This window comes from Melitaea cinxia, chromosome 22, assembly GCF_905220565.1.
Source record: "Melitaea cinxia chromosome 22, ilMelCinx1.1, whole genome shotgun sequence".
In the NCBI taxonomy this organism is placed as follows: Eukaryota; Metazoa; Arthropoda; class Insecta; order Lepidoptera; family Nymphalidae; genus Melitaea; species Melitaea cinxia.
In genome coordinates, this window is record NC_059415.1 from 13,625,936 (window position 1) to 13,650,321 (window position 24,386).

Sequence of the window (24,386 nt, forward strand, 5' to 3'; positions counted from 1 at the left end):
ACACATTTGTTTGTTTCTTTGTCGTGACGCATTTCCGTTTCAACAAAATTCAAATCACAACGCGGCAGTGGGATGTTACAGACTGAATTGTAACACAAATAAATCAAGTTTCCACATAATGTTATGCTTGCTTCAAACATTACGTATGCTACAGGTTAGCAAATACGACGTCATTAGAATAGTTGTTTATTCAATTTCTCAAATTATGTAATATTCTTTTTATGGTTTCATATATTTTTCAATAATATGTGCTTGTCTGAGCTAAATTTTTTATTTTTTTTCAATTTCTAAAAGACAGCATCCCAAAATTACACGTAATTGATTTATTAATCCTGAGCAAAACTAAAAAAATTTCGAACTAAACTGTATGGTATGGTAACGGTATGGTAGTTATCTCAATGAATTAAAGTGATTTAATCTGTTTCTTGTGTTGTTCTGTGTATTGTACTGTGTATACTTTGAAGTTTTTTATTTTTATTTTGAAAACCCATAAGCTTATCTTACTTCGAAATTACTTTCTAATGTGAAGAACTTTAGTTATAGAAAAAAAATCATTTCTATAAACTCTTTTACAATTCATCGCCGAGTCTTCCCAGTAAGTAGTCAGAGACACTTGTATTGGTAATGACTCGCCACCTCCCTTACGGATGACTAAGACATACATTGAACATTCTAAACTTTAAAATTAAATCTAAGTGAAGTTAGAGAAAACAAAAAACTCTTTAGAGAATTGTGTTCTATCAAGTAGTGTGTATTCCTGTGGTGAGTAAGGTGACCAGAGCTCCTGGGGGGGATTAGAGGTAGGGTCGGCAATGCGCTTGCGATGCTTGTAGTGTTGCAAGCATCTATCGGATACGGTAATTGGTCACCATCAGGTAAAACTGTACACTTGTGTGCCAACATAGTTACAAGTTACCAGTAAAAAGATACAAATAACAAACATACAATTGAAATGGGAATCTGTTTATTTTTTTTTAGTCATCATTACAGCCTATACAGTCCACTGCTGGACACAGGCCTCCACAAGTTCACGCCAAAAATAACGTGAACTCATGTGTTTTGCCCATAGTCACCACGCTGGGCAGGCGGGTTGGTGACCGCAGTACTTACTGGCTTTGTCGCACCGAAGACGCTGCTGCCCGTCTTCGGCCTGTGTATTTGAAAGCCAGCAGTTGGATGGTTATCCCGCCATCGGTCGGCTTCTTAAGTTCCAAGGTGGTTGTGGAACCTTGTTATCCCTTAGTCGCCTCTTACGACACCCACGGGAAGAGAGGGGGTGGCTAAATTCTTTAGTGCCGTAGCCACACAGCACAGTAAAAAAATATTACATATGGTACATAAAAATTTCTTTTGGATTGTGTCGCTGTTCGTATAAATGTTTCTTTGGAGTCTCCAACGCTCCAATCACTATTCCTGTTGCAAGAATTTTGTTAAATAAATAAGTTGTTTGATTGCTTAATTTATATTTCCAGCTGAAAGATGACAGCGAGTACCCCGATTGGCTGTGGACCCTTCATACCGGCAAGCCTCCAAGTGTTGAGGAGCTCGACCCAAACACTAAGCAGTACTGGATCCGAGTGAGAGCTGCCGGTATGCGACGCAATAACCGCCTGCGAGCCATGCGCAAGTTCTAGTGACAGAGTGAAAACAAAACAAAAGGGTTTAACGGACTGTCAAATTTATGATATAGACTATATAGTGGCAATTAGAATAGTGTACATCTAAAAGAAGGAAGTGCTGAGAGTGTTGTGTGCAGTGTCCCATATGCTAATCGATGTTGTGAAGTTAAATTAACTCATTATGGCTCTAGAATTTAGGCTATTAAAAGTGAAATTAAATTTATTTATCAATCATTTTCCTGCTCCATAAGGTTTGTGCTTGCATATATAGTTTTCATTTATGTCACTAAAGCTATTCTTTAGTAACTAACTTTAGTAACTTTAGTCACTAACTTGACTCTTTCAACTAGTGTGAGTTGTCAAACTTTACATTATTAATCTTATATATTAAATTCTCGTGTCACAATGTTAGTTACAACACTGCTCTGAAAGGGCTGGACCGATTTTTATGAAATTTTGTGTTTATATCGGGTAGGTCAGAGAATCGGCGAACATCTATCATTCATACCTCTAAGTTAAAATGGGGGGGGATTAAGGGGGTTTATAACATATATGGCAAAACAACGTTTGCGGCTTAGCTAGTAATAATGTACAGTTTGACAACTCACAATAATAATAATAATAATATTGTGTGTTTTGCCTCACAATGATTTTCGTGGTTTAAAACTCATAACAGGCTGTTACTGCCATCTGCAGAAATTATTATTGCGACAATATCACTAACAGAAGTATCCAGACAGCCCAGCAACTATATGTTAATATAACCTACATGTTTTACTATTGCAGTTACATTTTGTTCATATAAAAACCATTATTCAATTTGTAAACACATAACTACATTATTCTTCAGTGGACACAAGCAAAGGCATGTTACCTATTGTACAGAAAGATGACATTCTATAGCTTTTGAGAGAAATATTTGTACAGAATTGAATTTTAAAAATAAAATAAAAATTGTTATTTATAACGTAGTGTTAAGTAGTGAATAAAAATGTTGATTTAAAAAATTTATTTTTCACTTTCAACTTCACCATCGTAAGAACACGGATTCTAACACAATACAGTTATACAGAAAGAAACATGACATGCTGTATGTATAACAATTAACCACATACCATTGAAACAAATGAAACCAAAGACGAAAAAATTTACTTAAAATTTTATCATTGTTATGTTCTAATTTTAGATAATTCTTCAGATGCATGCAACCCTTTACCTCTCGTTTGGAAGAATATTTTGTTGGTTTACCCAGTATTGCCACATTTAATCACTTCCATTGCTAGATCTAGCTCTGTTGACATTCCATATGGTGGCTATATTATTAGCTCTTAGGGTGAAAATTTCACATTGTATTCCCATCACAAGCAATCCATGGTGTCCTCTTTGATTATCATGGGGCACGCGTAGTCACCGTGCTTCGTACCGAAGGAGTATGCATAGGGATTCTGAAATGAGATAATATATATATATTATTTTATTTGAGTATTCACACTAAACAAATTCATAATCTTGCTATCCCCGCTTGGGTTTGTAGCAACAGCGACAGACGTACAACTCAATTTATGTAGAGAAAACTCTAAAACTCTCGAAACTCTTTATAAATTGAGTTCTAACGGACTTAAAATCATTTTCACTTAATTACAATTCGTACGCAACCCTTGAACGAACCATCAAAGAAATTATGTTGTTTGTGCAGACTATTGAACATAATGTAATGAGAATTGTTTTTTGGAATTTTCAAATAAAAAGTAGTCCTTAATTTTAACCCATGACATAAATCCCAGAAATTGTTTGCCGACCTAGTGATATAAAAAAAAAAAAAAAATCACTGAGAGCAGCTGTGACGACTAGACAGGGAGCGGTAGGAGGTACCTTCTTGGTGTTGTAGAGGTCGGGCGGGTAGGCGGCGGGGCCCGGCGTGCGAGTGGCGCGGCCGGCGCCCTGCGCGCGCGCCGCCAGCGTGTAGCGCGGCGCCCTAAGGGGGGAGGGGGGGGGTGACAATACAATACAAATACTCTTTATTGTACACTATTAGAGAATAATTTTTACACCGAAAAAGAAAATATAGACATGTACAAAAGGCGATCTTATCGCTAAAAGAGCGATCTCTTCCAGACAACCTCTAGCATGAAGAGGACATGACAAAAGAATTAGACGGCATGGAGGTGTACATAATATATACATATAATACGTAAATATACATACATATACACATTACACACACACATACACATATATACATATACATACACATATATATATCAAATATATAAAACAAGGGGTAACAAGCGTACGGCTCGCCTGATGGTAAGCGATTGCCGTAGCTCATAGACGCCTGCAACACTAGAAGCATCGCAAGCGCGTTGCCGACTCTATCCGCAATCCCCCCAGGAGCTCTGGTCACCTTACTCACCGACAGGAACACAATACTGCTTGAAAACAGTATTATTTAGCTGTGGTCTTCTGTAAGGGCGAGGTACTACCCCAGTCGGACTGTTCCATATTTTGAGCAGGAAATTTCCTGCTGTGTGTCCGTTCGTGTGTGAGTAGCTGGGCCTCGCGGTTTAATTTGTGCTATTTACGATCTCCAGGAAATGTTGGGGTGTAAATTAGCCTATGTGTTCTTCTGGATCTCCAGCTGTCAACGTACCGAGTTTTATTACAATAGTAATATAATTATTTATTCCTCACATCTTACTAAACAGCTCCCCTAGCCCCCTCACTAAGATTCACTCCTGTGCCAGGGTCTCCGGAAACACAGATTACACAAGCACAAAGGTTTCTAAATTTATAACTTTTTGCGAATCAGAATGCAGAAATTAAAGTAAACAAAAACAATATGGAACTTGAGAAATAACAATTACTTACATTTTTCAACATTGTACAAAACATGCCCTTGTAAGAAATAATAAGTGTGTTACCTAGTTTTGTAAACATCAGCGTCTTGCAGGAAGTAAACAGCGGGCCCCGGGGACTTAGCTTTAGGGTTGAAGCCCACCCTGGCGCCCATCGTGTAGGCGGGGGAACCGCGGCCCATCTGCAGCGCGTAGGCGTTGGGCGCGGGGCCCGGCCGCTTGACTGCGAAACCGAGCCTCGCGCCCATGGAGTACTGAGGGGTGCGCGGCTCGCGCGTGGGCGGGCAGCGCTCCGGGGCGTGCGCGCCCGGCCCCGGGGTGCGCATGGTGGGGCGGGCGGGGAACCTGTGGCCGGGCAAGCTGTTGGGCGCTACGGTCGCCGGAAATATTGTTTTTTATTCTACTGTTTTTTTTATGTCACTAGGTCGGCAAACAAGCGTACGGCTCACCTGATGGTAAGCGATTACCGTAGCTTATAGACGCCTGCAACAACAGAAGCATCGCAAGCGCGTTGTCGACCCAATCCCCAATCCCCCTCCGAGCTCTGGTCACCTTACTCACCAACAGGAACACAATACTGCTTGAAAACAGTATTATTTAGCTGTGATCTTCTGTAAGGTCGAGGTACTACCCCAGTCAGACTGCTCCATATTTTGAGCAGGAAATTCCTGCTGTGCCCTACCTCAGTTAAAAGTTGGTTATTATACATGACAACGTCGAAATACTGTGTCTAAAGCATTGAACTTCTGTTACACCTAATACTCTAAGTATAGCTTATGTTTTATAAATTCTTGACATTTAGTCATCACAACTCCAACTATACTTTCGCTAGTCCTAAGATACAGTGATTTTTTAAAACTATCATCATTACAACCTATACAATCCACTGCTGGACATAGGCCTTCACAAATTTACGCCAAAAATTGAACTCATGTGTTTTGCCCATAGTTATCACGTTGGGCGGGCGGGTTGGTGACCGCAGGTGGTGGCTTTGTGGCACCGAAGACGCTGCAGCCCGTCTCCGGCCTGTGTATTTCAAAGCCAGCAGTTGGATGGTTATCCCGCCACCGGTCGGCTTTTTAAGTTCCAAGGTGGTAGCGGAACTGTGTCATCCCTTAGTCGCCTCTTACGACACCCACGGGAAGAGAGGGGGTGGCTATACTCTTTAGTACCGTAGCCACACAGTACAAGACTATCTCTCTCTTTATCTCTTTAACCTCTGTCTTTATAATACCTATATATTTATATCGAAGATGTTATCGATTTCCATCCAGGACATTTAGCATTCAGCCTGTAATATCCCACTGCTGGGCATGTGCCTCTTTCTCCATGTAGGAGAAGGGTTGGGGCTTAATCCACCACGCTGCTCCACTGCGTGTTGGTGGTTATGTTCCCTCTTAGAGCTAATATGAATAGCATTTATTTATAAAATGTGACGTCCAACTCGATTCCTTCTACGATAAAAAGCAGACATACGAGTATATAGATTTAAGACTGACCTCGCTCCAAAGCTCCAAGCAGGCGCCGACATGAGCCCCTCTCTCGTGATCCTGTCGATCCTGTACGCCGGCCCGGGCCCAAGCTGCTTCAGCCGGAAGCCGGCGTTGGTGCCGAACGAGAACATCGGGTTGCGATAGCGAGACGGGTCGTGTTGGGGGAAACCCACGGTTGTCGGTAGCTTATACGCACCCGGGCCGGGCCCTGGCGTTATGCAGGTAATCGTAAAAATAAGAAATGATCTCACGTTGAGTGTAGCTTCATACTTTCTACTATTAAAAAACGAATAAAATAATGCAATTCATTAATTCCTTATTATAGTGTGCCGCCTTTCTTTAATCTTTATGAAATTTAATATTCGGACTAAAATTTTTAATGGTAAAGATGATGTGTAGCTACGGCAGTAAAGAATATAGCCACCCCCTCTCTTCCCGTGGTTGTCGTAAGAGGCGACTAAGGGATAACACAGCTCCACTACCATCTTGGAACTTAAAAGTATATAACAGACCGATGGCGGGATAAACACCCAACTGCTAGCTTTGAGATACACAGGTCGAAGACGTGCAGCAGCGTCTTAGGTGCGACAAAGCCAGTCCTGCGGTCACCAACCCGCCTGCCTAGCGTGGTGACTATGGACAACACACATGAGTTCACGCCAATTTTGGCGCGAACTTGTGGAGGCCTACGTCCAGCAGTGGACTGCGATAGGCTGAAGTGATGATGATGATGATGATGATGGTGAGTCTCCAAAGCCATTCGCCTTCCCCCAGTCTCTTATAAAAAAAAAAAAAAACGCTATACATGCAACACCACGATTATGGCCACATAGGTACCTAAACAATTTTATGTAAATTGTTTTATCATCATTGTAGTACAATTAACCCTAAACTCCTCTTGAATCGACTAGGGACTTTGTCCTTCGGTGATATATACAGATTCTTGTAGTATGGTAGAATACTTTCAACTTGCACTGACGTAAGACGTACTCACCCAAGGGTCTTTTGCAAGCCATTTTTAATAAGAAAATATATTTGTTTTGGATACAATACACTAAAATTTCGTTACATCTGCGGCGACGTGTTAATGCTTCGCGTCAAATCATATTGTCACTAGATTTATATTTTTTTAAATAAGGAATAAGCGTTCATTTAAAAAAGATTTCAATACTGTTTTTAACTGACTTCAAAAGTGGGGGTTTCTCAATTCGACCGTATATCCTATACAAATAAATAAAATTGGAGTATTTGTTTTTAATATTAAAATAACAAATGCATGTGAACGTTACAAAATAGCATTTTTTTGCAATTTTTGTCTGTCTCTTTGTTCCGGCTAATCTCTGAAACGATTGGACCGATTTTGACGGGACTTTCACTGGCAGATAGCTGATGTAGTAAGGAGTAACTTAGGCTACTTTTATTTTAGAAATTTATTTATTTTATAACTCTGCGAAATGAATAAGAACTTTTTTGATAAATTCTACTCGGACAAAGTCACGGGCACAGCTAGTATATACATACATATATATATATATATATATATATATATATATATATATATATATATATATATATATATATATATATATATATATATATATATATATGTGTGTGTGTGTGTGTGTGTGTTCGCGGATAATTACGTCGTTTATGAACCGATTTTGCCGATTCTTTTTTGTTAGTTGGTTGGTACCATGATAAGGAAACCAGAATATGATGATGGTATCCCAGATAATACGAGGGGAACCTTCGAAAATCGTAGTGGCGACTAGAGCGTTTGTTATGTTTTTTTTAAACATAGATAGGCTGGCGTTTGATCGCTATTTCACCTGATGATAAGTGAAAATGCGGTCTAAGATGGAGCACGCTTACCTAGAAGTAATGTTTTTTTCGTCTACTTACGTTGTATTACTTGTCGATGTAATTGAAGTCGGTTTTTTCGTTTATTTATTTTTTGTTCGCGCTAGCAAACGATTATGATATAATATTTGAATATGTAAACGTATTTTTTATTAAAATAGGTGATAGGGATATCAAAGCAAAAAATTTTTCAAACATCCAAAAAACTACTCGTAGAGAATAAAATAAAATAAAAGACAATTTTGACATTTCACAACGTATATTTTATGTAAGTATACCTAATATACTTTAAGTTTATATATAATACAACATTTAATGACCTAGATATATAGCAAATAAGCTGTGTGGCTACGGCAATAAAGAGTATAGCCACCCCCTCTCTTCCCGTGAGTGTCGTAAGAGGCGACTAAGGGATAACACAGTTCCGCTACCACCTTGGAACTTATAAAGCCGACCGTTGGCGGGATAACCATCCAACGACGACGAACGAAGACGGGCAGCAGCGTCTTTAGTACGACAAAGCCAGCCCTGCATTCACCCACCTATGGGCTATGGGCAACTCAAGAACTTGTTGAGGCCTATGTCCAGCAATGGACTGCGATAAGTTGAAGTGATGATATAATTATAGCAAGTAGTTTGCATCTTACTATCGGCAAGCTCATTGTGACTTGTAAGCTCCAAACTCACACTGAAAGCAACTCCAAGTTGTTAGCAAACTGCGTTCGTATCGGATGTACTCGTATATGGAAGGACTAGTTTTTTTTTTTTAATTTTGTCTCCGACATAGTCCATAACTTATTATAAGGTATATAGCCCAAGAGTCCGCGAGGGCGGGACCTTCATTTTATAAAGGCATTTTACTCGCGGTCTCTTGGCCTAAAATGTTAGTATATATGACATAGCAATCTTATCATAAATGTATAACTTATACGATGCTGTAATACATGCATTTAGGAATATAAATTATAAATAGGATATTCATTTAGCTAAGTTGAGCTTATTGAAGTACGCTAACGGCTGCAGCCAATAGTTACAGTAGCGTGTCGTCGGTTAGCGCAACGCGTAATTCGCCGGCTCAAGCGGTGTCATCTCCTCGCCCTCCTCGTCGCTGTCCTCCGGCGTCGCGCTGGCGCCCCACTGGCGGACAACGTTTTCATATTGTTGAAAAATAACTTTGCAATGCGTAAAGAGAGTAGAATATTTATATACTATAATGTACTGTGTAAATTTTGGAAAGCTAGTAACAAATTAAATGAGAAGGAACTCAAACCGATTGTATTTTACTTTAAATATATTTTACCACAGAACTTTTGAGTGGGTTGACAAATTTCGATGATTTTTATTTTAATCGAAAGGTGGTGCGTGTCACGTGGTGCCATTAAAATTTAATTACGATCTAGCAAGTACTTTTCGAGTTATATCTAATAATGCGTATTTACTTGACAATTTTTTCGGTTGCGAGTTAACGCAATTATTTGTAATATAGGTAACCTACTACTAACCATAGATCAAGTAAAAAAAGGTAGATAATGCGCGGCCTTTGTTGTTAGTGAAGCCACAAAACTCGGCTCCTTCAAGTAAACACACGCGTTCACACACACATATGCATCAAACTACGCTCATTTTCGTTAGTATCTCACGGGGCCTCGTACAGTAACTTTGCCTTCAAAATGCCGTTCTTATGTAATTAAATGGTGCAAAAACAATACCAAAGTGAATAAAAAGTCTGAAGAAATATCGTTTCACACGTAAATACATACAAAACTTTATATTTCTTGTTATTCCAAAATAATATTGAGGTTATTCGGAACTTATAATTTCGATGTCCCGAAATGACGTACCGAGGGAGTGTTACCAGTAATTTTTATTTCCATTAGCCCAAAATGCGGGTAAGTAAATTGTAGGCAATCATAGAAAAATAATTAAGTAGAAAGTGGACAACATTATTGTTTTTTTTTATCGTGTGATTTTTATGTTTTTCCTAAATTGAAGTCAAGTTAAATATGAATTTTTAACTCGTTTGTTTCTGTTTAAATTTGTGAATTAACTACTCATATTTTACTACTAAATATCATGGTTTTAGGTTTCCAACTAATATTTTAATAGGAGATGAATGGGTAGCTGCTTTACGACTGAGCCGAAATGAACTACAACGACAGCCACCCTCATCTAGTTGGTTTGTTCAAACCATTTTGATAAAGCTGACATGTACGGTACAAAACGTGGACTTCGCAGAGTACCATCAAGTACATACTGCTACTTACTACTACGTATTTTAATGTTATATTTTTTGCTCTAGGACCTACCGGATGAGTCTAAATCAGTCGTTAACCAAGATTCAATCTTTGATACACCTAGAAAACATAAACTAAGAGAAAAGTTAAAAAAAACAGGAACTTAATTTAAAAAAAAAAATATAAAAATAAAATCAATTTATTACAGCAAAGAGTTAGACGTCTTTAAAGCAGGAACTTGCCCCTCAGAGGAATCATCAATTACTTAAAAACGCAAGTTTTCATTTACACAGATTTATATAATTAAATAAATCAAAACACGGCTACAATAGATTTATGTAACAATTTGAATCGAAAAAAGGAGTAAATATATTTAAAACTATAAACAGGTTTTTATTCCCACATACCCATTTTACCTATATTAAATTAATTGTTTAATAAAAATTTTAGGGACTTTTTTTAAAAAGTGTCAATACTTCACTCACTCACACATCTTTAAAAAAGTGGCTTCACTTTTCTGTTCTAGGTGCGTTATCTATTTTTTTTTTACTTTATCTATGCTACTAACATAGTTGTAAGGTTTCTTTGTAACTAACAAGTGCACTGTAAATTATCGTAAATAAATTAATATTATTATTATTATTATATTATTAATAAATAATGATTACGAAACACGGGGCCTTATTAGAGCAGAAAATGCAAAGGAGATAAATAATCCGAGGCAGTAGCTTAATGTAATCACTCAAAATAATTAGTTACATACATATTGGAACGAAGTTCCTTACGGCAGGCTTGCCATTTGGCTGGGCGACCGAACTGAAGAAAATATGATACTAAAACCGTAAGAAAAATATATAACGGAAGTGACGTTTTAATATTAGTCACACGACTATATAATATGACGTTTGTAAAACTAAAATATTACTAGTAAACTTTTTTAAAAATTATTTATGTAATTTTATAATGTCGACAAAAACAAATAAAGACACATGTTTTTTTTTAATTATTGTTATTATTATTATTTTGTTTGATTTATTTTATTTTACGGTATTTGTTATTTTCTAAAATACTAAATTTCCTAAATACTTTTATGTACTTAATTAAAAACCAATCAACAAAATTAAAAAAAAAAAATCAAGAACTAGAAAATATATATAAAATTCAACATTTTTTTTTTCAAATTGTGTTGCTTCTATACTATCCGAAGGAACTTTGTTCCTACCTGGTGTCCCATGACACTACATAATTTTTTTTATTTGTAACCATCTTTTACCCGCGGCTTCGCTCGCATTGGTTTTTTTAATAAAAAGGATCCTATGCTACTTCTAATATCTCCAAAAATACGTGTACAAAGTTTCACGATAATCGGTTAAGTAGTTTTCGTGTGAAAGCGTAACAAACAAACTTACGTACACATTTATAATATTATTAGGATAGGATTAGGAATTAGGATATATATAATGACAGAAAAAAATAACAATAAATATAGTAAAATCCCAAACAGCTGAAACTATAGTCAATTGGATTGGATATTGACGTGTCCGTCGATAAAATACAGTGCAACAGTATTACGGTTTGAACTTCATTACTGGACTGCTAGATGGCGTTGAAGTAGCTAGATTTTGAGATTTTTTGACAAACATTTTTTTATTTTTCGTAAAAAATAAATATGTATATTTTTTTCATAAAAAGTAACATAGGATATGTTACTTCTAATAACACCAAGAATATGTGTACAACGTTTCATGATGATCGGTTCAGTGGTTTTCGCGTGAAAGCGTTACAAACAAACTTACATTCACATTTATAATATTTATTAGTAGGGATGATATTATTTTGGTAAAAACCATCTAAGTGTCATTTAAGCCTATATATTTACGGTTTAAAGGTATCTAAAAATTTAGGACCTTCTAGTTTTTGATTCAAGTTTTGGGAAATCATTATTACTACCTGCTCAGACAGCGGGTCCGCGGACAGAGCTCGGTAGAGCACGGCGGCGTACAGCAGGTTGGCGACGCCGAGAGCACGGAGCGCTGTCTCGAAGCCGGCGCCCCACGACACCAGCCCGCCCGCCACCGGACCTGCCACGGACACATGAGTGTTACAGCGAAAGCGGCTGGGTAGAGAGAAGAGCTAGCAGTAGCCATTCAACTGTGACGCTTTGAGACTATGTATGTCGATTACGATTATATCGACACAACTCATAGAAAATTGAAATGAGGTAGCTATCAAAGCTAGATTTCCTAGAGAGTCCGTAGCTAATTTGTCCACGTTCGCCAATTTTGAACAGGATATGTTTTGCTGTGCCTCTCATGAAATGTCTTTTAAACCCTAATTTTTAAAGACGTTGTGTTAGCAAGTAAGGTAACCACTAGACGTCGGGTCATATGTTTGCTGCCGGCGCTGCCCAGCACACTTATAGCGTAGGCGGCACTGGAGGCGGCCTGCAGCAGCGCCGCGTCCGTCCTAGGATACCTATAGCGTAGGCGGCGCTGGAGGCGGCCTGCAGCAGCGCCGCGTCCGTCCTAGGATACCTATAGCGTAGGCGGCGCTGGAGGCGGTCTGCAGCAGCGCCGCGTCCGCCCCAGGATACCTATAGCGTAGGCGGCGCTGGAGGCGGCCTGCAGCAGCGCGGCGCGGTGCGGCAGCGCGCGCGGCCGGCGCGCCAGCACGGCGGGCAGCAGCGCCGCGTCCGCCGCGCCCAGCCCCGCGCCCAGCAGCGCCTGCGGGGCCGCCAGCCAGCCCACCTGCCGACGCGCCTCACCATGTGGCCAGGTAGTGGCATAAAGGCAAAGAAACAGTCTAACTGGTCTAATCTTCTTTTTAATGATTCCTTCTTCGCTGTGACCAAATTGCTCTACATTGTTGCTGGCTTCCTAATGCCACGCACTTTGTTTTAACCGACTTCAAATTAGATTTTTTTTATATGGTTGTTATCTCCTAAAGTTTTACTGATGGGTGTATCGATTTTGATGGCTGTTATTTTAATCGAAAGCTGGTGCCTTTCGTGTGATCCCATTAATTTAAACGAGATCTGAGGAGTGCTTTTTAGTTTATTTTTGATAATGGGTTGTATTACTTGTCGATGTAAATTGAAGCCGATTTTCCTGCTGCGAGCAAATGCAATTATCAGGCTGTATTTATTGACAGTCTCTGATATATAAATGAGAAAAAGTGACTTTGTAACATGTAGCGATTAGTTATTCAGAATCAAGACTCAATATGGAATTGTATCTAAGTACCTACCTATATATTTTATATGAAATCATCGAGCAAAACAAGATATTAGCTAATTTTTAATAGGAACTGTACCAAAAGATTGTTGAAAGGAAAGTAACCGTCCAAATGTATAAATTATATGAATACTAGCTGACTCGGCAAACGTTGTCTTGCGCTATTAAAAATAGGCTATTTAAAAAACGCTATTTAAAAATAGGGGTTGGTGGTAAAAGGGTGAAAATTTAGGGTTTGATGTATTTTTCAACGCCAAATCATAATAAAATAAAAAATAAGTAATTTATTTAAAAATTAGAAAAAAAAATAGGGTTGGTCTGCCCTGAACATTTAGGGGGATGAAAAATAGATGTTGTTTGATTCTCAGACCTACCCAGTAGGCACACAAAATTTCATGAGAATCGGTGAAGCCGTTTTGGAGGAGTTTAACTACAAACACCGCGACACGAGAATTTTATATATTAGAAGAAGATAACTGTTAATTTTAAAACTAGTAGATAAATATTTGTAAAATTTGGAGGTCCCTTGTCGCTCAGGAACCTCGCATTATCGATACGTAGGTAGTTACGCCCCTATGTTCGACTATAGCGTGTGACACGAGAGTCCCGTGCTATCGACACGAAGGTATACTGGTGTGCCCAGAAGCAGTGTGACGCACCGAGGGCGCGTGCGGCACGGCGAGCGCGGCGAGGCCGACGGCGGCGACGGCGGTGACGGCCACGCGCTCGGGCCCCAGCCGCCGCGCCGGAGCCCCCAGCGAGCTGGCCGCCAGCAGGTAGCCCGCGCTGTCGGGCAGGAACACGCAGCCGAGCGCCCAGCGCTGCCACACACACGTAGCTTTTATGGGATACTTAGAGCTCAAATCACAAGCAGTTCAAACTACAAGATCACACTGAGTACTGATACGTTTTATTAAAGCGTGCAAAGGAAATGTCTTGCTCTAAATCTGAAACATGGGTTGAAAATCCATGACAAGGAGAGTACCTCAACCTTAGAGATGATCAGAGCTAAATAACACTGCTCTTAAGATGTATTGCGTTCCTGTGAAGGTTAACGTAGTCTGAGCTGCTATTGAGGATCGGGGGTAGTAACAGCTAGTAAATGCTGTACATCAAGTGGGTTGCAGCCTTTGCTGTACATCAAGTGGGTTGCAGCCTTAGTTGCGTAAAGGAATCTTTCAAGTTCTGAGCAGCTCACCTCAGGCTGGAACTTCTCCATTATCCAGAGCGGCAGACAGGGCTCTAGCGCCGCCATGACGCAGGTGGTGAGCAGCACGGCGCCCGCGCAGGCCCCGGTCGCCCCGCGCCGCGCTTCCGCCCACATCACACGCGCTCCACTCACCACGCCTCCCGCACCCTCAATCCTTTCTCTCTTTCTCGTCGCTGTGCCGTCCGGATTTTCCGTCTCGAATGTGTCCTGGAGAAGTGCCACCTTGTAGATTCTCCATATTAGCGTTTTATAGCTTTCTAGTACACGGCATTGAAAAATCGGTTTTGTTTATTAAAATTATTATGCTTGCAGTCTATGTCTACGAAAAAGGTCGTTTGCATGTGATATGACCATTTTGAACTTTTGAATAATAAACACTATAATATGAATAACAACCTACATGACCATGAGAGTTAAGTTGAGGCTGCAACTGTCGGCTCCTTGGAACGTCTATGACAATTGACAACTAATGGTAAACTAAGCCAGTTATATCTAATTACTGCTATTTAATTATACCAACTAATTAAAATAGGAGTTTATCTGTAAATGAGTGTGATTGTCGTAGGTTGTGCCTGTACTTACCGTCTTGTATTCCTCTTCGTTGAGGAGTAAGAACTGCAAGGCTGCAAACGATTTGAGTGTGAATCAGTTGGGTCCGCAGAAGACAGTTTTTATATTTTCTAATTTGTTTTATATTCACCGAGGTTGATCAGCAGAGCGACTGCAATCAGTTGAAACGGCGCGGCGAGGCTCCACAGCTTGTACGCCGTGCCTCCGAAGGGATAACCCACTAACACTCCTGTCGATAGCACGCACAGGCGTGTAAAAATGATTTGTTTATGTTTCATGTATGCATTAGTTACGTATGTTAATAGTTCACAAGTGATAACAAATTTATTGGGAAAAAATTAAGGATCATTGAATATACCTTAAAAAATGAGAACCTCCTCCTTTTTTGGAAGTCGGTTAAAAATGATGAATCGAAGGTTCTTTTTCAAGTCTGTATGAATTTGATTCTTTAGATTTTGATACGTTTTGCTTCCTCATCTCAAAATAGCGTCTCAAATGTCCTCAAATAAACGCTAAAGTATAAAGTAGTGGCGACTGGCGGCTAGGTAGTACCGAGAGCGACGGCCCCGAGCAGCGCGCCCAGCGCGCGGGCGCGGCGCGGGGCGGGCAGCGCGCGCGCCGCCAGCGCCAGCCCCGCCACGCCGCCCAGCGCCGCGCCGCCGCCCTGCGCCGCCCGCCCCGCGCCCGCGCACAGCGCGCCGCCGCCCAGCCCGCCGCCCGCGCACCACCCGAACACTGCACACGCGGTCACTCGCTGCTAGAATGCGATGGGGCTAGCGATCGCCCATTAATAAAACGAGATTTTCAGCAACTTTTTAGCCCCTACACACCCTCTGGTGATATGTGGTGAGGTTGAAGACTCCTCACACTCTCAAATCACGTGCATTTTTTGGTACAAAGTATATCGAAATATTCCGAAAATAATTTTTAAAGAAAGGCATAATCTGACTATAATTTCTGAACATTAAGTATCGTGATAAAATTGTCCACACAGGCATTAAAGTTAAAAGATGTTTCTTTCGTATTCCGATCATCCCCCTCCCCTTCGAGCCTCGCGTAGTTAGTGGACGAGGACGAGGACTCATACAAATATTTTCAACTACGTTAGAGAACGGGAGATGGACTGAGATTATCCTAGATGGTTTCTTCGTCTCCAGGTCCAACATATTATTATCAGGTACATTATAATCGGCGAGGTCGTTGGATTTTTCCCACGGTTTGGTTTCGGCTGATTTTGATTATTAAAACAATTACTCAATGATTATTTATTAAAAAGAGAACACAGACATAAGCAATAACAATCACCATTAATGCTGTTATAATGGTTTGATACATATTGTTTAGTATATTTAATAGGCGCTTAAATATTCTATAGATCTCTTTTTTTTATACAATGATAGGCTTGCGTTTGACCACTGTTTCACCTGATGATAAGTGAAAATGCGGTCTAAGATGGAGCACGCTTACCTAGAAGTAGCCTATTCACTCGTGACTTAAAATCCCCAGGTCATAGTTTTCCGGAAATACAGACGCTGGTAGAGTTCCATTCTTTGGTCGTACGTATCAAGAATGTACTAGCGAATCGCTTAGTGCGTATAGCCTCTCTTTCTCTTTTTGCCATTTATTTAAACTTGTTTATTTTTAGCGAAAATAGCACTTTTAACGCTTATGTTACCTAATACTAGCGTCCCGGCCCGGCATCGGCGGCTATTTAACAATAATTTCAAAATAATTTGTTTTCCCAATTTTTTTAAAAATATAATATAGTCTATGTCACCTGCGGATAGTGTAGCTTCCCAACAGTGATAGAATTTTTCAAATCGGTTCAATAGTTTTGGAGCCTATTCAATGCAAACAAACAATCAAATCTTTCCCTCTTCATAATATTAGTATAGTTTTATAATTTTTAGTGACTAATTTTTCTTACGCTTAATGCGTATGAAAATTATAAAAGCAAAGTTTGGAATAGATATTTGCGACAGCCCATTGCCTCTTGATATCTCGTGCGAACCTGGAACGGCACAGTTAATATTTATTGTCCTAGTTTTTACGTTAGTTCTACGCGTAACAAATTAACATTTTTCTCTCTAGATATAGATTATCATCGGAATCCGAGAGAGCACTTTAATAAATATATCGTGTGAATTAAACTCAAAACAATGGCGTCAGAATCATTTGAAAGCTGCAATTTAGAAATTGTTTTGACTTCTTGGAAGCACATAATCAAAAATTTTATATTTTCATTATAGAGAAAGCAATACTTTAAAGAGGCCATCAAGTTTCACTTTTAGCACTCCTTACAAGTGCCCGGTAAAGTGAAACAAAGGTGGCCAGAGATACGCCCGGAGCGCAGCCCGCACTCCGCAGCAGTCCTAGGTTTATAAGTAGGCCGTGTAGGCCGCGGCCCAGGGGCGGCAGACCTCAGGAAGCTCACCCAGCGCGGCGGCGGCCAGCAGCGCGGTGGCCAGGCGCAGCGCGGCGGCGGGCCCGCGCGCGGCGGCCAGCGCGGCGGCGGCGGGCGCCAGCGCCAGCTGCGCGGCCGCCTTCGCGCCCAGCACCGCGCCCACCTCCGCCTGCCGCGTGCCCGCGCCCGCGCCTGCGCTGCCGGCCATCTACACTACACCCGACTACTGCGTCCGGGGTCACACTCTGCTGGTATGGGATGAGGATGTAGACCCCCTCCTCATACCCTTAAAGTATGCATTTATAGGTACGAAATATATTGAAATTATCAAATTATAAGGTGATTTTTTTTTATGTCAGTAGGTCGGCAAACAAGCGTACGGCTCACCTGATGGTAAGCGATTACCGTAGCTTATAGACGCCTGCAACACCGGAAGCATCGCAAGCGCGTTGCCGACCCAATCCCCAATCCCCCCAGGAGCACCTGGTCACCTTACTCACCGACAGGAACACAATACTGCTTGAAAACAGCATTATTTAGCTGTGGTCTTCTGTAAGGTCGAGGTACTACCCCAGTCGGGCTGCTCCATATTTTGAGCAGGAAATTCCTGCTGTGCCCTACCTCAGTTAAAGGTGAATACATTTTCGATAATTAGGTTTAGCTTTAAAGATTATTTATTCTCATAATGACTTAAATTTTCAATTGAGAAAATAACACACAAGTATTAAACACAAACCAACCAGACACCCCGGATAAATAAATTAAAAAAAAAAAACAAACATCACCACGATTTGAAAACCACTATTATTTCATTCTACCTACTCAGATATTTCTGTAATAATATAATGAGACAGTCGCTTTTTGAATATATCCAACAAGTCAATATTTTTGATGCCTGAGAGTATCTAATATATAAAATTCTCGTATCGCGGTGTTTGTAGTTAAACTCCTCCGAAACGGCTTGACCGATTCTCATGAAATTTTGTGTGCATATTGGGTAGGTCTGACGCCGCGTTTGCGCAATGGTTACAGCCATGGATTGTATCTGTTGCGCTGGCGGTTGCGGGTTCGATCCCCGCACATGACAAACATTTGTATTGGCACGTTTGCCGTGGTTTGGGTGTTTGTACAGTCCTTGTGGGTCTCCCCACCGTGCCTCGGAGAGCACGTTAACCGTCGGTCCCGGTTGTTATCATGTACACCTGATAGCGATCGTTACCATAGTAGGGAATATCCGCCAACCCGCATTGGAGCAGCGTGGTGGATTAAGCTCTGATCCTTCTCCTACATGGGGAAAGAGGCCTACGCCCAGTAGTGGGATATTACAGGCTGAAACTAATTGGGTAGGTCTGAGAATCAAATAATATCTATTTTTCATACCCCTAAGTTATGGGGGGGGGGGGTTAAGGGGCTTTATAACATATATAGCAAAACAACGTTTGCGAGGCCAGCTAGTCTTGTTATAAAGACGAATGGAATGGCGGGATAAATTTCCATACACAAATTTGACTCATTCAGGTTAAAGGCGTTTGTTGAACGTTTGTTTGGTTTCAAATCTCTCGTTCGACAAAAAATAAATAAACGTGATATTTCGTTACAGTCCTTTCCTCTTCTTGTGATTTTTTACATTTTATTTTCAAAAGAGTAACTACGGAGTTTCTTGCCGATTCTTCTCTGCAGAATCTACATTCCAAATCGGTGGTAGTTTTACTTTTAAAATATAATAATCATTTTAAATTCATTTTGACTTTTTAATTTTATGATTCTGAAACCCCTCCTTTCTTTAGAGCCTCACGTGAATAATGCACGAACCCTTACTTTAAAAATTCTACACACACAACCATAAACGTTTAGTCCTATTTTAAAATAACACGTAAGTATGTTTTTTTACTGTGAACGCATCACTATAATAAATAATTTAAATAATAATAATATACAAGAAAAATCACATACAAGATAATCTATTTTGCCCGCATTTTTTGGGAGAAATGGAAAAAGAAATACTTTTATAGTACCTTTTACAGACAGATCAAACTGGTAGATCTCGTATTACGTATTTTTTTGTAGCAAACCTACACCCACGCATTCCTAACTTTTCGCTTTATATTAACACTCCGTGCTGACTGCTTAATCAAAATGATGTTATTTAGAAGTGACATATAGAAAATATAACTTGTCAAACGCGTATACTCTTAGGTATAAAGGATTTTGTTTAAATTGTAAGACATAGATAGAATTTAAAACAGATTTTAGTATATCCTATACGGGTTACGCCACAGCAACAACCATGAAGGTACCAGAGATAGGGCCCAGCAGGAAATGTCCTGCACAAAATCAGGATCACCCTGGCTAGAGAAGTACCTCGACCTTACAGAAGATCACAGCTAGATAAGACTGCTTTCAAGCAGTGTTGTGTGGTGTGGTGAGTAAGGTGACCAGAGCTCTTGGGGCTAGGGTCGGCAATACGCTTTCGATGTTTCTGGTGTTTCAGGGGTCTCTAAGTCGTGCGCTTGTTTGCCGACCTAGCTGCATAAATAAAACCCTGATTTATGTTCGTAGGTGTATGAAGAGGGTCTCTCACCGTCGTCGCGGCGCACGGTGGAGTTGAGCAGCGCGGCGAGCGGCGCGCCGTGCTGCGACCACAGCTCCAGAGACTCGCCGCGCACCCAATCCGGGATGATGGGCACTGACGGTAAGATGGTCTTAAGACAGCTATACTTATGTTGTAAAGCGAAACAGTTTGACTGTCGGTGAGTGTGCAAAGTGCTCAATTTGAGATCCACTGTTTAAGTTTGTGAAATTTGATGATGATTAGATGCTAGGTCGTTATAAACAGCAGAAAACATACACTCCCAAGCTAACGTTGGTTGCCTAACAATTAAATAAGTAAAGTTGATATACCCAAAGAAACATTTCCTGGGTGATGATGAACGTAGTTATATTGTCTTGAATGGGAATCTAAACAGAAAGCGTCAGGACTGCCGTTATAGACACGATGCCATGCGAAATGTCAATGTGGTACCTGGTGTCAGTTTTATGAAATTAGATTGTGTCTATAGCAATTATTCTACAGAACATCTCAGAATTTTAAAGTATGCTATTGAATTGCTAGCAGATATAGACAGACATCACTCCTAAAATTCCGTAAAAGAACAAACGAGGCTTGCATTGTCTTTGTCTGTCAGTCGTGAAGTACATTCCCTTGTAGGTCGTATCCTTATCAAACAATAAATACAATAAAAGAAAACTATAATACGTTGAAATCAATAATGTTAATCACTAACCGAGCACAGTAAGCAAAACATTATCCAAAAAGAAGGTCAAGTAGACAAGCGCGAAGGCGATCAGCCCAGTCGACCGACTATACTCCTTCATCGTACCAGTGTCAGCCTGCGACTAGCAGTTCAATTCTGTGCGGTTCGCGACAAACTGATAAGTGGTGCCTCTGACTGGCCTGTTGAAAAGCTCCGATGTCGCAGCTGAACGGCGCGTGCGAGGCGGCGATAACAGCCAATTCGTTTTCAATCAGCGCTCGCTGGAGCGTGTGCGTCCCTTTAATACAATTTTGCGGCAAAGGGTGTGTTTTATGAGATCGGGTCGTGATGAGGTACATCAATTTTCTATCACTTTGTGTTATTTTATTTGCCTCTTTAACCGATTTTCAAAAAAAGCAGGTGGTTTTCAATTCGACTGTATTTTTATGTTGTTACTTTTACCTCATTAAGTTACGACATTATAATTATGATTGTCTGTAAAATCAAACATTTTCTACTAAGTGGGGAAAAGTGTGTTATCTGGTCTCATATAAAATTTTGCCGAAATGTGTATGTAATCAAGTTCAACAACGTTGATGTTCTCATTTTATTAATTATTGCCGTAAATTGAAGTCGTTTTTTTTTTAATTCGCGAAAAAACACAATTATCAACTTATTCTCTTAAATCATAAATATAGTGCAGTACATATACTAAATACAAAAACTAAGCTGAGTTGGGGTCTCTCTCAAAGATAGGATCAGAAATGAGACTAATTGCGAGAGAATGAAAGTAACCGACATAGCCTGTAGAATAAGCAAGTTGAAGTGGAAGAGGGCTGGTCACCTATGTCGCAGGACCGATAGCCGCTGGAGATGGTGTGTCCTGTACTGGAGACCGTGTATTGGCAAATGCAGTGTGGGACGTCCTCCGGTCCGATCCACCAACGATCTACGTAAAATTGCCGGTGGAGGCTGAATGAGGATTGTGAAGAAAGGAGATGTTTGATGTGAAATTGGGGAGGCCTATGTCCAGCAGTGAACTGCGATAGGCTCAAGTATTGGTACAGAAAAACCTACATACAACATCACAGAAGCAAGCTGATTTTGAGAACACATTTTATCCCTCCCTTAAAATTTTGATTTGACGCTAATTCATATAAATTGTTTCATAAAAAATATACTTAATTTTTAGCCTAGCATTTATAAATTTTTGGTTTCAACTTTAAATTATAATACAAACAGTACCTATTAATTAAAAATTATCATCAAAGCTATAAATTTAATTTCAAATGAATTATTGTAATTTATAACCAAAGCTGGTTTTGTTCACAACTCATTTACACAAATAATTTGGTAGTTAGTAGTTAATTTTATGTAAGTAGTTAATTTCGTGTACATAAAATTAAAATAAACACCATTTAATAACTAAAGTATTTATTAAATAAAGTATTTGCAAACAATATTTTGAATTAATGTTGAATATAATATTTTGAATAAATATCGCTTGTTTGAATATGAGTGGCATAAATGGAACGTCGGTCTTGAATTGTCAAACAATTGTCAATGTCAGTTGTCAAGTAGCGAGCTGCGGTTTGGGTGGCGACTGGCGTTGCCTCGTTCGATTCTCAAGCTTACGGGCAGATAAGGCTGTGTCACTATACTTGAGACAAGTTCCTTGCACTCGTGAGATTCCGAGCTTTGCATTTTAAGTCGTGTGATGAATAAATAGTGCAGTTTCAACAGTGAGTTAATTAAACGGATCTCCTTATCGTCGCGAATCTCTGTTTCCGTGTTTTATTATGGTAAGTCGAAATATACAATTGTTAGTTATTCGTAATTCAATTACAAATTATTCGTTTGTTAAAAATTATATGAAAATTTTCGTAATATTTTATAATAAATATCTCGCTCTTATGGTAATGGTTTATGTTAATTAAATATTCAAGTATTGATCGATAATACGACATTTAAAATTAATAAATTTTTAGACCTAAACGCCTAAATTTAAATTAAAAAAAAAAAAAAAAAAAAAACAAACAAATATGCCACAATTTTTTACAGTATGTTTGATCTATAAATCTTAGATTACATTCAATCAATTTTTTTTCTGTGAATATTTATAATTAAAACTTATAAATAAAAGAAAAAATACTTTAACATTGGTCTTTTTATCTAAAAATAATTATAAATATTGCAGTAATTCACATATATCTCCTATTTTATAAGCTATTTTTGAGAATGCTCCTATTTTTGAGAGTGCTCCTATTTTTGAGAGTGATAGTTTTCTGAATATATACAGATGAAAAATATAGTAATATTTAATCAGTATATTTTATTTTAAAGAACATTCTGCTAAGTATATCTTAATGTTATCTATTATCCAGAGTTTTTTTAATATTTAAAACACACCCTTTCGGTCACTTGTTTTCTAAAACTGGATTAAAAGTTATTCAAGCTTTCATAAATAAATAAAAACATAAACAGACACACAGGTCTGTTCATAACACACTGAGAGTATGCTGGACGTTCAGTTATCTGTGATTGCTTAAAATATTCATGTTTGCATTGCAGACAGATATTCTTTGTTATAATATTGTAGGGATGTGAGAAATGACTTAGGTTTATCTACACTAACTAATATTATAAAGAGGAAAGAGTTGACTGTTTGTTTGTTTGCATTTAGGCTCCGAAACGACTGAACCGATTTGAAAAATTCTTTCACTGTTGGGAAGCTACACTATCTGCGGGTGACATAGGCTATAATTTATTTAAAAAAAAAAAATTAGAGATAGTGTAAAAAAATTTGCTAAAATATTCTTTACAAAAATTATAACAAAAAATCATTAAAATGAAAATAAAAGTTTGTTAAAATAATATTCATACTTTCTTTATTTAGTAACCTGATGCAAATAGAAGAGTTTGTGTATGTATTATTTTTTAATTTTGAAATTCTTGTTAAATACCCGTGCAAAACTGACCCAACATAAGTGGGATAAGGGCATGACGATGACCATGCGAAGCCGGGGCGGGCTGCTAGTATTTAATAAAGCCTCATCTGTAATGATAGTCAACGACAAGCTTGAATGAACAATCACAAATCAAAGGCACAATCAATTCCATTGTTTATCTCAAGGCTTTCTTCGTAATAAAATCATTATAATTTCACATTTATTTGCATTTTATAATATAATTATACCTACCGATTCAAGGACAAGTGACGAAGGAAAAAAAGTAAATGATCATTATTTATGGTGTTATTCCCCGTTTTACTATCAAAGTTACTTTACACTCACACTTTACTTTGCACAGGATTTTGGTGCTAAAATAAGACATTTGGAAAACTTTTATAGTAAGCATATTTAGGATTTTTATGTACCAGATCTTTCTTAATATTAAGGTGTGACGTTAATTAGTAATGGAAATTATACTTCGAGCCCAGACTGGCCCTGTCTTTGGTTAAGTTCAAAACATATCACACGTTACAGATGGAATTAAGCCTAGTCGCAGATTAGTATATCATATTTTAATAAATCATAAGCTTGAATCATTACTCGCTTTCCTTCGCTTCAGCCTATCGCAGTCCGCTGCTGGCCGTAGGCCTCCCTAAGGTCGTACCAAACTTCCCGGTTCTCTGCAGCCCTCATCCAGCCTCCA

The 24,386-nt window shown here is 39.1% G+C and overlaps 3 protein-coding genes across 3 annotated transcripts in view; 1 reads left to right on the plus strand and 2 right to left on the minus strand.

The window, feature by feature from the left end:
* LOC123664653 overlaps nucleotides 1-1,842 on the plus strand; it is a 51,164-nt gene extending 49,322 nt beyond the window's left edge. The window contains exon 4 of the mRNA XM_045599171.1: nucleotides 1,473-1,842. Within this exon, the coding sequence (XP_045455127.1) occupies nucleotides 1,473-1,634 (162 nt within the window). The 3' untranslated portion in view covers nucleotides 1,635-1,842. The remainder of the gene's footprint in view (nucleotides 1-1,472) is intronic.
* A 909-nt stretch (nucleotides 1,843-2,751) lies between these two features.
* Nucleotides 2,752-6,983, minus strand: LOC123664654 (outer dense fiber protein 3B-like). The gene is made up of 5 exons (XM_045599172.1): nucleotides 6,962-6,983; nucleotides 5,974-6,175; nucleotides 4,541-4,819; nucleotides 3,492-3,594; nucleotides 2,752-3,064 (listed from the first exon to the last, which is right to left on the minus strand). The coding sequence occupies exons 1-5, from the start codon at nucleotides 6,981-6,983 to the stop codon at nucleotides 2,978-2,980; spliced, it is 693 nt and encodes a 230-aa protein (XP_045455128.1). The 3' UTR covers nucleotides 2,752-2,977.
* Nucleotides 6,984-8,877: 1,894 nt separating this feature from the next.
* On the minus strand, nucleotides 8,878-20,853 carry LOC123664655 (synaptic vesicular amine transporter-like). Its single transcript, XM_045599173.1, has 11 exons — nucleotides 20,763-20,853; nucleotides 20,060-20,164; nucleotides 17,509-17,670; nucleotides 16,162-16,302; nucleotides 15,627-15,809; nucleotides 15,197-15,303; nucleotides 14,493-14,726; nucleotides 13,954-14,115; nucleotides 12,655-12,937; nucleotides 12,012-12,142; nucleotides 8,878-8,964 (listed from the first exon to the last, which is right to left on the minus strand). Exons 1-11 carry the CDS (start codon nucleotides 20,851-20,853, stop codon nucleotides 8,878-8,880), a joined length of 1,686 nt encoding a protein of 561 aa, XP_045455129.1.
* Nucleotides 20,854-24,386: the final 3,533 nt, after the last annotated feature.